We start from the raw sequence: 15121 nt of genomic DNA, 5'->3' as shown, positions 1-15121 counted from the left end.
TTATCCAACCCACTGATTTATTAACAAAGTCAACCTAGAATGGGAATATAGAAGGTAATATTCCAACAGATCGTCCCAATCCTAGTTTAGTCACTTGCTAATGAGACAATGGACCAATTAACCTACCAAATCATTAGTTTCCTTATCTGTAAAATGAGAATGAGAAATGGTTATGTCAGAAGGCTATCATAAAGATTAAATTAGATTCCATATATGTGTATACTATGCAACTGTTACTACAAATACTTATAGTTTTATTCAAAAAATACAAAGCACATATGACAAAATATTAACACTTGTTATTTCTGGGTGGTGGGTTTAAATGTTCATAGTTTTCTGGGTTTCTTTAGATTTTTCAAAATAAAAAGAAATTAAAACATTGATCTTATCTACTTGTAGTCCAGAATCACACATGTAAGGGAATCACCAATGAGAGTGTGAATTCTCATCAGATAAACCATGTGTTTTTTCAACAAAATCTTTGGAACAGTGGTTTATAGCAGAAAGCAGAATGCAAACATAACCACAGAAGATCAGAGATGGAAGAGATCTCTGAACTCTAATCTAAACCTCCATCTTTCAGACTAGAAAACTGCCTGAGTAGTTTTTCAAAATTATATTCCACTGGATAATGCCAACCCCCCAGGGGAATTCCCTGACAGTCCTGTGGTTAGGAGAGCTTCCCTGGAGGCTCAGTTGGTAAAGAATCCACCTGCAATGCAGGAAACCTGGGTTCAATCCCTGGATCGGGAAGATGCCCTGGAGAAGGGCATGGCAACCCACTTCCATATTCTTGCCTGGGAAATCCCATGGACTGAGGAACCTGGCAGGCTACAGTCCACAGAGTCGAAAAGACTTGGACACGACTTAACAACTAAACCACCACCACCACCACTGGTTAGGACTACGCACTTCCACTGCAGGGGGCACAGGTTCTACCCTTGGTGGGGAAAGCCAACACTCCCCTCCATCCTGATCCTGACTCCTGCAGTGGTCAACAGTGTAAGTACCATATTTGAAAAACGATTTTTTAAACTTTCAAAGTCCAATTTTATGGCACAATTTTATAACACAAACTCATGCTACTTGATTTTTCTGCATTCAGCTGAATAGTTTTGTTTCACCACAACACTGGCTAAACGTGCCTTCATAAACTAAATATGCTGACTTCCTAGAATAAAGAGTTTAAATTTTAACACACACACAAAAAATCTATTACGTTGCTCAAGAGAGTCCTTACTATTTGGCATGACTCCAAAAGGCATGAAAAACAAATTATTACCTTCCGTAGTAAGCATGTGCAATACACAGAAAATTAAGAATTTTTTCAACTTGAAGAACTGAGTCAGTGTTACAATGGAAACTTTAAAAGTTTATCTTTGGAAAATGATTCAGACTAATATATTAAAAACAATATATTTAAATGAGAGTTCTAAACTGAGGGGATAATCACAGTCAATTTGGTTAGCTATATATCCAGTATTATCAGCTAATTTTACTTTACCAGGAAAATTCTTAATTTAAAAAAATGCTGAGAATTAAAGGGCACCATTTGAAATAATTTGGTGCTTTATGATATTGGATTCCACTTCCAGACAAGTCAGCCTTCTGTTTGCCAAAGGATTTAGGATACTACCAACCAGCACAGCACCCAAAATAATTTAAAACAACAACAGATACAACTTCCGAGTATAATTTTCCACAACTTAATATTAACAGCACTAATGATGTCAAAAAGGTATATTATGGAAAGAAAACACCAGGTTTAATAATTATAAAATATGTACAAACTTGAACATTCCCAAAAGATACAGTTCGAGTCAGAATTGAATTATAAATGTAATTGGATGCTTTGATAAAAAGGAAACACCTAGTTGGCTTTAAAAAAGTATGTAAACCATAAAAGATAAAAAGCATTTAAAAATACACAACAAAATTCTAACCAGTAGGTTTAAACTTTGATTTTCCAAAAGTAAACATAAAAAATAAAAATTGAATAATCTTCAAATTTCATACAGTTGTTACATTTACATGATCTTTATTACCAGGATAACATGAAATAAAAAGTTCTTAAGCATTTATACACAGGGGAAAAAAAATCAATAGAGAGGTTGGTAGAATTCCGTATTCATAGTAGCTAAAACAGGAAAAGGTTGGGGACTTTATCAACAGAGTCATAAAATAGACTTAACCAAAACTGCAAGCTAGCCAACAAGCAGTTTCACTTCAGATTTTATTGCAAGGGCCCATCTCCTTATCTGAAAATGAATGATTATTTGTTTGTAAGTAACAGTTACCTGAAGGGAGAATTCAGGGAGGATTAAACTACCCCCTACAAGACCCAGTGAGCACACACTTAGGTATTAAGACCTGATTGCCCAGGATGTGAAAGTTCACAGCACAGTCCACTCCAGGACCTTCCTGAAAAGTTTAAAAACCTCAAATAGCAGTTCTTAACACAAGAACCAATGTTTGAAGCGTAAAATCCTTAGTTGGAGTGTTCAGCCCAGTTGATTATCAAAAGCTATTTATAAACTGCTTCAATACTGATGATATTAAAGCTACCAAAACTCTGTAATGATCACAGAGATTTGGCCTCCCGGGTTAGAGCCCAAAGTCATTTTGACTCCTGACAACATTGCAGAGATGTCAGTCAGATACTTCTTAACCTCTCCAACAATGTGGCGTCTGCTGTCTATGTTTTCCGTCGATCATAATCTCCGACCATCTTCTTAATGTGTGACAATTTGCTCTTCAACTGTTTACAGTAATTCCTCTTACTTTTGTAATCTGCTGACTAAAAAAAAGGGGGGGAAAAGAATCGAGTAAGTTTAATACAATAAAAATGAGTTATGTATTAGCAGCTGGGAAGGCATGGTGAACAACAACAACAAAAAGGGAATATTAGTCATACAAAATTGCAAGGAGTGTTAAATGAACAAGGCATCTGGCAGCATCTCTAACCACATGAGCAGCTGATTCTCTCTGCTCAATCATATCTTCTAACACGAGTTTTACAAAGGATACACTCATTTCTAATGATTTGGAAAGTCATCAAGAAAATGTATTGGCCTTTTTGGCTAACACATGATTTTGGAAAAAAAAATCAGTAAAGCAAGAGACTGGTTATATGGATTGATTTAGAATAAGGAAGCTGGATAAACGGGAAATGAGACAGGAAATGTTACTATATACACTTTTAACTCTTGAATTAAAAAAACATTATCTAGCTGCATCAGGTCTCAGTTGTGGCATGTGCAAGTTTTAGTTGAGGCAAGTGAACTCTTAGTTGTGGCATGTGGGATCTAGTTCCCTGACTAGGGATTGAACCTGGGCCCCCTGCATTGTAAGCTCAGAAACTTGGCCACTGGACCACCAGGGAAGTCCCTGAAGTATTAAATTTAAATTCATGAATTTCTAGGAATTCCCTAGTCGTCTAGAGGTTAGGACTCTGCGCTTTTACTGCTGAGGACCCAGGTTCAACCCCTGGTTGGGGAACTAAGATCCCACAGGCCGTGTAGTGTGATCAAAAAAAAAAAAAAGACTGATGATGCCAAGTGTTGACAAGAATATAGAGCAACAGGAATCTATAAACTGGTACAAACCAGGGACACTGCTGACAAGGCTGGATCCCCATTGCTCAATGATCCTCCAATTTCATGCCTATATATATACCTAGCAAATGTGTGCCCATGTGCATAGATACTTTTAAAAATCACACACAAGTTACACACTCTATGATTCCATTTATGCAAAGTTCAAAATAGGCAATACTAATCCATGATGTTATAAATTAGGATGGTGGTTCCCTCTGAGGTAAGTGTAAATTGGATGAGCATCCAGAGGGTACCAGGAAATGTATTTCAAGGGGGTGCCAGTACAAAGGTGTGTGGCTGCTTTGTGAAGGTTTGCCAAGCTGTATACTTATGATCTGTGTACTTTTATGTATGTACACTTCAACCTAAAAAAAAATTTTTTTCAATCAGTGTTGCTTGTAGCTGCAAACTGAAATTCAAGTTCCAACTTCCTTTTTTACTTGTTTGTTTTATTTTTTTAAGTTCCAACTTCTTATAGTTTTCATCTTGCAATTATAGGGCCTTTAGTCTACGATTGTCGTATGTGTGACAAGGTATCAGAGTATCTAAAGTTCTCTAAAGGTATCCAGAGTCATTCTAAAGGTTAAATGAAAGACACATACTAGAAAAGGTCTTCCTAAAAGAATCTTACAATCTAGGATACTTACTGCCTTAACTTGTTTCAGTCTATTGTACTCGTCAGCAGCAGCCTATTAATAAGAAACAAAGGAATGTGTTTAGTGGGGCATTTTCTCTTTCAAAAGTAACACTCCCGATGTTATACTTTGGAGCAAAAACTATCAGCTTATGACAAGAATATAAGGAGTTAAAATAAAGAAGTCTTAAAAGTTCTCAAAACCCTTATGGTCAGTGGGAGGGCCTGAAGGAATCCAGTTACGGGAAATTTATGACATTAAGATGCTTCTCACATTGCATTCACACCAGCAGGTAACTCCCTGTTGTGTGACTCTCATCTCTCCCCATGCCAGTCCAGGTACCACGTGGACCCCATAAAGCACAGCTCTGATCCCATTACCATAATAAAATTGATATAAGCACCCCGTTAAATTCTCTACTGATCTAGTCTCCTATCATTCCAGTGCCCCTCACTTGTAATTCCTTAAAAGAAAATTAAGCACATTAATGCTTTCAGATTTCCATTGTGTTCCCCTTATAGCTGTACTCATGAGGTTCTCATGTACCTCCCCTGCTGTATGGAGAATCTGCCAGAGTTACCTCTCAGTGAAGCCTACCCTCAACTCTCCAGGCTTTCAGCAGACTTTATTCCTTCTTGGAGCACTTAGTTACAGTAATGTCTATACATACTGTAAATATGACATTAGTACCACTGTTTAACTTGTTAGGTGTCAGTTTCTCTTTTTTTAACATGAGCTCTTTGAGGGTAGAAACATGATTTACCTTTCTAACCTCAGCAGTTCTACATCAAGCACACATAACAGTGAATAAGCATTAAGTGGATTGAGGAAGGTTTACAGTACCATAGATAAGACATAAAAGAAAGCAATAAATGAACTACATAAAAAGCAAATACTTCAAAACCAGAAAGCAGATCACCACAATTAAAAACGGCAAAAAGTATTTCATAAAAGGACTATGAAGTTCCAATAAGTACATGATGTGATTTAAAAAGAAAAGTTTAAATACTGGTATCTAAGACACAAGGCAGTCATTTTTCAGGCATAAAATGTTAGTGAGATATGAGTCACAGAACCCTCTAGAGCACTACTAGGGGGGAATACAGTTGATACAATCTTGCTGGAGGGTAGTTTTGCAACAAAAGTTTACAGGTACATAACCTCTCACTCAGCAATTCCACATACTGGAATTCGTCCCAGCAGATAAGCAGCTAAGTGCACAAGGCTGAAGAGGCTCACCAGTGTAGGTTCACGAGCAGGGGCAGGTGGGGGGAATGGGGAGGGAGACATACCTAAAAGTCTATTCATAGAGAATGACTATTAAGTACATTATGGTGCAATCACGAAATTGAAAATAACAAAGTTATTTTTTAACACATAAAAATATTTTCTCAGCAAGTACATCTTTATTATCGATAAAGACTAATTTAAAAAAATTAAGCACATTAATGCTTTTCAGATTTCCATTGTGTTCCATAAACTGCTGTTGATAATCATAAACTGCTGTTGAATAAAACAGCAGAATATAAGCAATGTCAGAAAATATTTAAAAAGAGAAACCTTCACAACGATGAGAGTAGGTCAAAGAAACACCAGAGGCGACTGAAAGAGTTCCCAGTGGTCCTCGCTAAAGTAACTCGAGCAACAAAATTAAGCAATGCTGGATTGTAAGCTAAAGTTCAGAACAGATATCCCCGCGTCTACACTGATATAAATGATTAAATAAATGTAAGTGACAAATTTCCTGTGCAGACAAATTCCAAATAACTTGTGTAGGTATACTGCCTTTAAAGAGATGGAGCATAATTCCCTGACTTCTTAAGTGTGATCTATGCAGAGTGACTTCCTTCCAAAGAGGATAACACAGAGCGGAGGCTTAAGAAGTAGGGTAACCTTACATGAACAAACACTACCCCAGACAGGTGATCAAAGGGAAACATAAAGACGAGCCACAAACTACTGCTGAGTGAAAAAAAAAAAAAAAAAGAAAAGCAGGAAGGATACAAGTAAAACTTATGATTCTTTATCAAAGATAACTTCTAGGTACACTTCTGTATGGAGGGGACATTTTAACAACTAATATTTTGGTTGAAAAAATTTAAGGCAATCTATTTTTCTGTATACCATTCTGTATTATTTGAAATTTTTTTTTTACAGAAAGAGTGAACTCTTTCTTTACAGAAAGACTAAACTCTTTTCTGTTTATAAATAGAAAAAGTAAGATAGCTATTTTCTTTTAAACAGGAAGGGATATATGTACAGATTATTTTTTTATAAATCTTAACTACATTAGTACACTCTTCCATTTCAAAAAGACTTGAAGACTTGATTTCAATTACTATTCAATGAAATTAGTTTGGTAATTACTAGCAAAATCTGTATCGATACTAGTATAAAGGATAATGTAGCTCCATGGACTAGAATAAAATTCTGTGTAATATCTAATTATCAGGTTTGAATTTACCATGTACTCTTCACTTTCTTCTCTATAGTCATCCAGTTCTTTATCCAGACGAGAGAGTTCTTTATTGACCTCATCAAGTTCTGCTTGTAGGCTCTTGTATTCCTGCAAGCCAGTGTCAAAACTTCTCTTGTAGAGTTGTCTTTGTTGATCTGAAGTGATAGGTGGATATTCCCTAAAAATTCAGAGAGAAAATGATTTCTTATATATTCTTAGCAGACTTAAGTTCCACAAAGATAATAAAGCTGGTGGCATGTGGAGGATAACATTCTCTTGGTTTTCTTTTTGTTGTTATTGCTTATGGGTAGAGAAAGGTGGGATACAAAGAAGTTCTTTTAAGAATGATTATGCTTCTTACACTGATGCTCATGTGTTGTTTTTTTTTAAACTCTGCTTATTGATTTTTAGAAATAAGTGTTGAAAATCATTTATGAAATTTCAGGGTGGTCTTAGGAACTCATTTGTTCTGAGTACACACCACCACAAGAGAACAGACACTTACATTTAAAGTTAAAACTGGAATTAGGAACACAAAGGATATTTTCATCACTTCAGTGGCAGAGCAGCTGACGGGCAGGTGGCTGTTTTCTGCTACCATCTGTAGGTTTCAGATGGTTATGAGCATTTTTTTGGTGGGAAAATGGGAGGACAGGTCTTGTTTTTCCTTAACGGAAATCGTTTTAATTGTAAAAGCAGACATTAAAAGGTACATGTGTGAAAATGCATGCTCACTGTAACAATAATCTGGCAATGTGTTAAACTATGAAAAAAATCCTGAAATTCTTATCACTTGTATCTTTCAATATGCTGGCTATTCCTTACATATGATGGTGATGCTGTTAACCACCCATAATCTACTGAGGAAATATTCCGAGTTGTTCCACAAGACTAAGGAGCTTCATAGCAATATGGAATTTTAAATGTTCTATCTAAGACAGTCTAAGTATCTTCATTTTAAAGAGGGGAGAAATTAAATGATTTGCTCAGAAGGGAAACAAGTATTCAGAATTTCTGAAAGTTTGCATTTAAATCTTGCACGATACAAGATAGGCAAACATTTTATAGACAGGTGGCTAAATGAGACCAAAACTCTGGAGGGGCAAGGTAGGATGAAATATGAGAGCCACCAGTAAGTAAGGGATTTCTAGCTCTATTTGCCCTACCCATCCCTCCTAACAGCTTGAGAAGCAATGTTTTGATTCACCACAATTCACAAAGCAAACATTTCTGATTTGTGTCCCAGTCTTCAGAATACTTGGGCCAAAAGGCTATAGGTCATACCCAAGTACAACTGGCGATCAATGCTGGATTATTACCAAACCACTGACACAAAAAGTAACTTAACCACAACACTAAATTGTTAACTCAATTGTTTACAAATCTGTTTGCCAAAGTCCCTTGGATTAAACTTCTAAAAGAATCTCTGGTCTCATCATGAAAGCTTAACTTAAAAGTAAACGTCAAAAGAAAGAGCCATAACATTGCTCTGGAATTTTCTAATTAATAAAACAAAGCTCCCCTATATGTGTATTTTACTTAGACAAACCTTTCTTGGATGGCTGTTAATAAAAGTATACAACACTGGCCAAGTTTGTCATTTTGCGGGGGAGCATGCCAAGTGTTTTAAAGATAAACATATTCCCTCCAGGTCAATCTTTACTACAAAAGGGTACTAAAGGGGAAAAAATGTAACAAAAACCTGTCTCCAGCCCTGGTTGGCAAAAAATGAGGTTACACCATCCACCCTAGGCAAGGAGGCACCACCACCAAAACCATGGGATCGTGCAGGGGGTTCCAGCGAGAGATGCTCGGGTACCTGACCCAGTCGTCCTCCAGCTCATCGCAGGACTCGCCTCCCGTCGTGTAGTCCGTTTCATAGTGGTCTTGCTCTGCCCGCCTTGACTTCCCTGCTCTGCCCTTCACGGGAGCCCTTTTTGAAAGCGTCTCCAAGTTACCACTGCTGCCGTAGTAAGGCTGCCGGAAGTCCTCCACAGGTGAAGTCAATGGCAGCTCCTGAGCCACTTCCGGCACCCTACGGAAACAGGGATCATCCGTCCGTGAGCGCTTCCGCCCTCTGTCAGAGCACCGCGACCACAGACCCGCGCTCGAGCCTTGCCCGCCCAGCGCCCAGCCCAGCCCCAGCTTAGCGCGGCTCCTCTAATCCCCACGAGCCCCTGTAAGGCTCCCACATAAGGGGAGCTGTTAGTCAACCTTCTGTGTAAAACAGATGTAAGATTTCACTTTAGGAAATTCCCACAGATCTGGAAGAGGCGTTGACCTGACCTGTGCCCAGGACATGCTCCACAAAAGGCTGTTAGGAAGGTAACAGTCGAGTCTCTTTTCTACAGGTTCTTCCAGTTCCATGGAATGCTGAGTGCAGAGAGGGATGCACATCCGTATCCCCCTTGAGGCCCAACTCCCAGAGATAAGCTCTCCGTAATACTAATTTTAGACTCCTTTATATCACTTCTCTTTTCAAGATGCAATGATGAAAAATGAAACAAATTGAAAATTTAAACTAAAAAAAACTAAAAGCAAACAAAGAACCTAAAAAGCATTTTATATTGTAATAAATGAAAGGACTTATTAACGCCTATTTTTTTTAACTTTTTATTTCATACTGGAAAATAGCTGATTAACAATGTGATAGTTTCCAGTGGACAGCAAAGAGGCTCAGCCAAGACCTCTTTAAATTGCACTGTTAAGCAATTTAAGCCTTGAAGGCTTGCACTGAAGCCTTGAAGAATGATTGAAATGGAAGAGTTACCATTACACTTTTTTTTCTAATGCCAATTATTTAATATTGCATCAGATTTTTAATCGCATAAACTATTTCTGCCACAAGTACAAAAAACAAAGCCTAACATGGAATAAAAGACCAAGAGCTGTGGCAACTCTCGACCACTTCTGAGTCACAGAAATGCAAAGCTGCACTTTCCCCTGCAGCAGAGCTGGAGAAGGGCAAGAGGAGAAACAAGGAACCTGAGACTTTCGAACATCAGCCTTGCTATTCAAGTCAACTAGTTAAAAGAAGGATTTTCTTTGTTGTTGCTGTCAACTTACAGAAACTGTCATCTTGAGTTTTATCCACAAGGTGGACTGTTTTCTAGGTGATCCAAAACTGCTTGGTTCTGTTGCCAAAGTCTTAAGACTTCACTTACTAATTTCCTGTAGATGCCTAAAGCTTTGGTGGGGGTCAAGGGGTAATTGGAGGTGGTCGTGGTATTGAGTTTTTCTTTCTAAATTCTACCAAGGTTAACATGGCTTTAAGTGCTCTGTTAACACTACCTCTAAAGGAAGGAAAATGTGACTTTCTCTGTGAGTGAATGATTAACGAGTTCCTAGACACTCTGCCAGCTACTATGCTTCTAGCTTTGAGGTTGCAAACAAAACCTTTAGAATGCAGTGGGTTTGTCTGAGGGGTTGGGAGATAGTGGGGGTGGGGGGACACTAAAGGGCGAAAGAAATTGGAAAAAAAGAAAAAATTGTAAGGCAGGTCTCCTCCCATAATTTTATATTAGATATTGATACTGTAAATCTTCATCTTAGAAGTCTTCCATCTCCACTCTTCCTACACCCTTTCAAACACTAAACAGTAACTTGACAGAGCATAAAATGCCTGGCAAGAAAAGTAGTATATATAAATTTAAGAGTTAGGGAATGGGTGCACACTTAGTCATCTACAAACCCACTTTTAGACACAAGTCCAATTAGGTCAAAAATCTGCACAACCCGGAAACAAACGCCCGTATACTTTCCTTAGTATCTGACTCAGTCCCCTTGGTGTGGAAATCTGCTCTTTTGTAGTTTTTTACTTCCTTCTTTTTTACACTTGTTTTATTCTCTCTCTCACACACACACATGCCTTTCCTGCTCTATCTCACCCCGAGAGTGTAGTTATCGTGCACTTTTTTCCACTCACGTTAAGACTGCAACCTCCATGGGAACACGAACTCCATATTCCCAGGAGTACCTGGCCCAGTATATGGTAGAGGTTCAAGCTAATTACTAAATTGAAAAGACATACACAAGAATCTTCTTTTCTGAGGACACCCAGTATCCGGGAGAGAGAGAAACAAAATGCTTGACCGCATCATTGCCATGACTGTAGGAATGATGTCCACAATATATATGGTATTTTAAAACCACCATGTATCATTGAGGGTACTAGCCAAGCCTTGTCAACCAGACAACTCCATCTTCCTGGACCCAAAAAGGGCCAATCAGAATGTTTTCACTAGGATTTGATGTGTCAGTTTTGGGAAAGGAAATTTCACTCTGAATCCAGTGGCGTAAGATCAGGGCAGCCTGGGGATGTGCATGGCCAGCCTGCTAAAAAAGAAGTTGTACTGAGAATAAAACTAGTAAAGCAACACGAGCCCTGACATTTTTTGAGTCCCTGAATCATGCTATGCCTCAAGTTGGCACCATCTCTGGGCCTCATGGGAACCATCGAATTCCTACAACTTGCATAAATGTCCTAAGAGATTATCCTCAGTTCAGTTCAGTCACTCAGTTGTGTTTGACTTTTTGCGACCCCATGAACTGCAGCACGCCAGGCCTCGTGTCCATCAGCAACTCCCGGAGTCTACCCAAACTCATGTCCATTGAGTCGGTGATGCCATCCAACCATCTCATCCTCTGTCGATCCCTTCTCCTACCCTCACTCTTTCCCAGCATCAGGGTCTTTTCAAATGAGTCAGCCCTTCTCATCAGGTGGCTGAAGTCTTGGAGTTTCAGCTTCAACAGCAGTCCTTCCAATGAACACCCAGGACTGAGTATCCTACCAGCCTAAATAGTGCTACCAGACAATGATCTCATTTGGCACTCTAAGATGTCAGCCTGCCTTGAAATCTCTGCATTGCATCAACACTCTACTTCTTTGACTTACAAAGGTTAATTCACCTTGGGTTTGATCCCTGGGTCAGGAAGATCCCCTGGGGGAAGGCATATCAACTCCAGTATTACTGCCTGAAGAATCCCATAGACAGAGGAATCTGGTGGACTACAGTCCATGGGGTTGCAGAGAGTTGAAAGGACTGAATCGACTTAGCACACACATACCTGTCCTGGGTGTGAACAGGATAATAGGGAGTGTACCTGCTGCTGTTAAGTCACTTCAGTCGTGTCCGACTCTGTGTGATCCCATAGACGGCAGCCCACCAGGCTCCCCCGTCCCTGGGATTCTCCAGGCAAGAACACTGGAGTGGGTTGCCATTTCCTTCTCCAATGTGTGAAAAGTGAGAAGTGAAAGTGAAGTCGCTCAGTCGTGTCCAACTCTTAGCGACCCCATGGAAGGCAGCCTACCAGGCTCCTCCATCCATGGGATTTCCATGGGATTTTCCAGGCAAGAGTACTGGAGTGGGGTGCCATTGCCTTCTCCAGGGAGTGTACCTACTATCTCCCAAATCCACTTACAAAGGGTAGAGAAGCAACTATCTTCAGCTACATTCTGCTGTTTCCTAATCCAGGATTAATTCTAACTGTCTTAGAATTCTAAGGTCAGGACATTATGGTGAGCAAGAAGAACCAGACGCTAAAGTAATTACTGTATGATTCCATTTTATAAGAATTCCAATATGGTGACAGGTATCAAAATAGTGGTGATGGGGGAAGGGGAGTAGCCAGGAAGAAAAGAATATTTCAGAACACTTGAAACGCCTCTCTTGTAGTGGTAGTTACTTCAGTGTTCACACAAGTGAAATCTCATTAAGCTTATATCAAGATTAGTGTTCTTTACTGAATGTATGTTATACTTCAGGGGGAAAATATCTTAGTATTGAGGTACCTCATTCTTAACCTGGACCTCAGACAATGTTCCCAATTCTAATTCCTTCTCTATCCACTATACTAGTGAGGAAAGGCGCCTGTGGGTTACTAAACACTTTCAAGAAACACCAGAGGAAAGGCAGGTTGTGACTTAAATGTGCATCCCCTATGTCGTCAGGAAAATGTACACTGAATCCTCCACAGCGCTCAGTGCTCTGCCACGGACAACAGTCAACAATGTCTATGACCCCCCAGAGGCTGCAAGTTCATCACTACTCCACGCTGTTGCATTCATATCCCTGAGCACCACCCCTATCCGGCCCTTCTGCAGGGTTCTGACACTAAGCATCATATTTGCATTTTCCAGTTCTTCAAAAAAGTTCTGGGGTGTATGCTGGAAGTACCAACTGGTACTGGTACAACCCTTGTGGAGTACAGTTTGACTACACCCATCAAAATCATATATGCAATTTCCTTTAATCTAGCAATTCTGCTTTTAATATTTTTCCTCCAGATATATCCACAGACTTGCAAACTGATAAAGGTACAATGTGCAAGTTTATTCTCTGCTGAGGTTTGTAATAACAAAACATTGGGGGAAAGTGTGTATCAATGTGGGATTAATAAAACAGGTCTTAGTCTACCCATATAATACAGTATTAAGCTGACATAAAACAGACAAGCAAACTCTGTATACTGAAATGCACAGTCACTAAGATACACTGCTAGCAGTGCATTTAATATGTTATTACTTTTTAAAAGGAAAAAATAACCGATATAGGTACTTGGCCAGCATATTCATTTAAACAACCTCTGGAAGGACACAAAAGAAACTGGTAACACTAGCCATTCCTGGGGAGAGGCACTAGATAGCCGGGGACAAAGGGATCCCCTTTTGTTCTTCTTAAATTTTATATCATGAATGTGCTGATTTATTTAAGAATAGGTAAGACACTTATTTATTTAAAATTTATTTTATTTTTGGTTGTGCTGGGTCTTCATGGCTGCGTAAGGGTTTTCTTTAGTTGCAGAGAGTGGGAGCTACTTTTCATTGGGGTGCATGGGCTTCTCTTTGAAGTGGCTTCTCTTGTTGCAGTTCCTAGGCTCGTGGGACCCAGGCTTAGTTGCTCTGAGGTGTGTGGGATCGAACTTGTGTCCCCTGCATTATCAGGCGGATTCTCAACCACTGGCCCATCAGGGAAGTCCTTAAGCAAGATATTTAAATTGCTCCAAATGAATCTGTGACAATATCTTCATTCTCATGAAAAAGGACAGCATGTGGGAATGTTGTGGAGCCCTGCAAGCCTTACAATTAATTGGGAGGCACGGCTGTTCACAAGATGCATTAGAGATATTTATTTTGTATGCATGGAAGTCATGCAAGTCATAGCTTGAAACTTTTACAAGGACTGCATCTCTACTGCGCACCTCTTCTCACAGCCTCACGTGATTTGGTTCTTGTCAAAATCCAAAGAGAAGGAGGAGAACGGAGAAAATGTTCTTCCTCCAAATCATTCACAACTGAAATCAAAAGCAAGGTAGAATCTGAAGAACCAAACAAAGCATCTGGAGGGTGAGGCAGAAAGCCAGTCTACTTCCAAATTCCATTCCAGGGTAATAGTAAAGCCTCCTCAAACTGATTCCAGACTTAACTCAGCTGCTAGTGTCATCCCATTGGGTTCCAGGCACCCAAACTGTCGTACACTCAGAGTGAATCTCAACAAACTTGGCCCACTAACTGGGGGCTGGAGATAAAACTCTGAACACTAGCAGATAAACCTTTAATGGAGAAGCACCCAATTAGCTAAAGGGAAGATTTAATTTTTTTGGTCTATGAAGGAACTTGGGGTTCTAGAGTTATATACAGGAACACTAGTTTATCATCCTTAGGCAAAAACTACATTCAAGTCCTTAACAACATCCTCAATCTCTCTCTCTTATCATTAAAGTAAATTAGAATTCAGCTTCAGGGTAACCTAGAACCACAACAGGGATACTATTTCAATAACCTGAAAGGCAGCCCCTCTAGGCCAGAAACTCACTGTGAGGCTTTCTTTGTTTTAACATGTAAAACAAAATCTAGGGGCTTTACCAGCCTCACGTCCTCCAGCAAGATAAAGGATCTAGCACAGCAAAGGGCTTCCCTGGTGACACAGTCAGTAAAGAATCTGCCTGCAATGCAGGGAACCCGGATTCATCCCTGAGTCAGGAGAATCTCCTGGAGAAGGAAATGGCAGCCCACTCCAGTATTCTTGCCTGGGGAATCCCATGGACAGAAGATCCTGGTGGGCTACAGCCCATAGGGTTGCAAGAGTTGGACACAAATTAGCAATTAAACCACCATCACCACACCAGAGCAAAGGAGTCTCAGAATTCTGGAATGCAAATGAAGCGTTCTAATTTAATAAAAATGAAAAAAAAAAAAAAATAATAATAATAATAAAAATGTATGTGGATAGTGTTGACCAATGAGTAATCTCTTCCTTCTATTAAAGAGATATAATAATTACAGACAAGAAAAGAGACTGAGAACCACATTTAGCTCTGCTATCAATCCACAACACCCTTCCACCCTTATCTAAACTTCAAAATCAGAAATAAGAAATAATTTTCTGCACCTGCAAGGCAGAGATCAGTCTTCAGCCTTTGTGAAAACTGTT

The 15121-nt window shown here is 39.4% G+C and overlaps 1 protein-coding gene across 3 annotated transcripts in view; it reads right to left on the bottom strand.

Moving 5' to 3' along the window:
- The window catches only part of OCLN (occludin), a 50138-nt gene continuing 35017 nt past the window's right edge, over positions 1-15121 (bottom strand). For all 3 annotated transcript variants that reach the window (XM_065905490.1, XM_065905491.1, XM_065905492.1), the window contains exons 6-9: positions 8509-8724; positions 6696-6867; positions 4244-4285; positions 1-2797 (exon numbers count right to left, since the gene is read on the bottom strand). In XM_065905490.1, coding sequence (XP_065761562.1) covers positions 2696-2797; positions 4244-4285; positions 6696-6867; positions 8509-8724 — 532 coding nt within the window. In that variant the 3' untranslated portion in view covers positions 1-2695. The remainder of the gene's footprint in view (positions 2798-4243; positions 4286-6695; positions 6868-8508; positions 8725-15121) is intronic.

Source organism: Muntiacus reevesi, chromosome 14 (assembly GCF_963930625.1).
Source record: "Muntiacus reevesi chromosome 14, mMunRee1.1, whole genome shotgun sequence".
Classification (NCBI taxonomy): Eukaryota; Metazoa; Chordata; class Mammalia; order Artiodactyla; family Cervidae; genus Muntiacus; species Muntiacus reevesi.
This window is presented reverse-complemented; position numbering and strand designations above follow the sequence as displayed.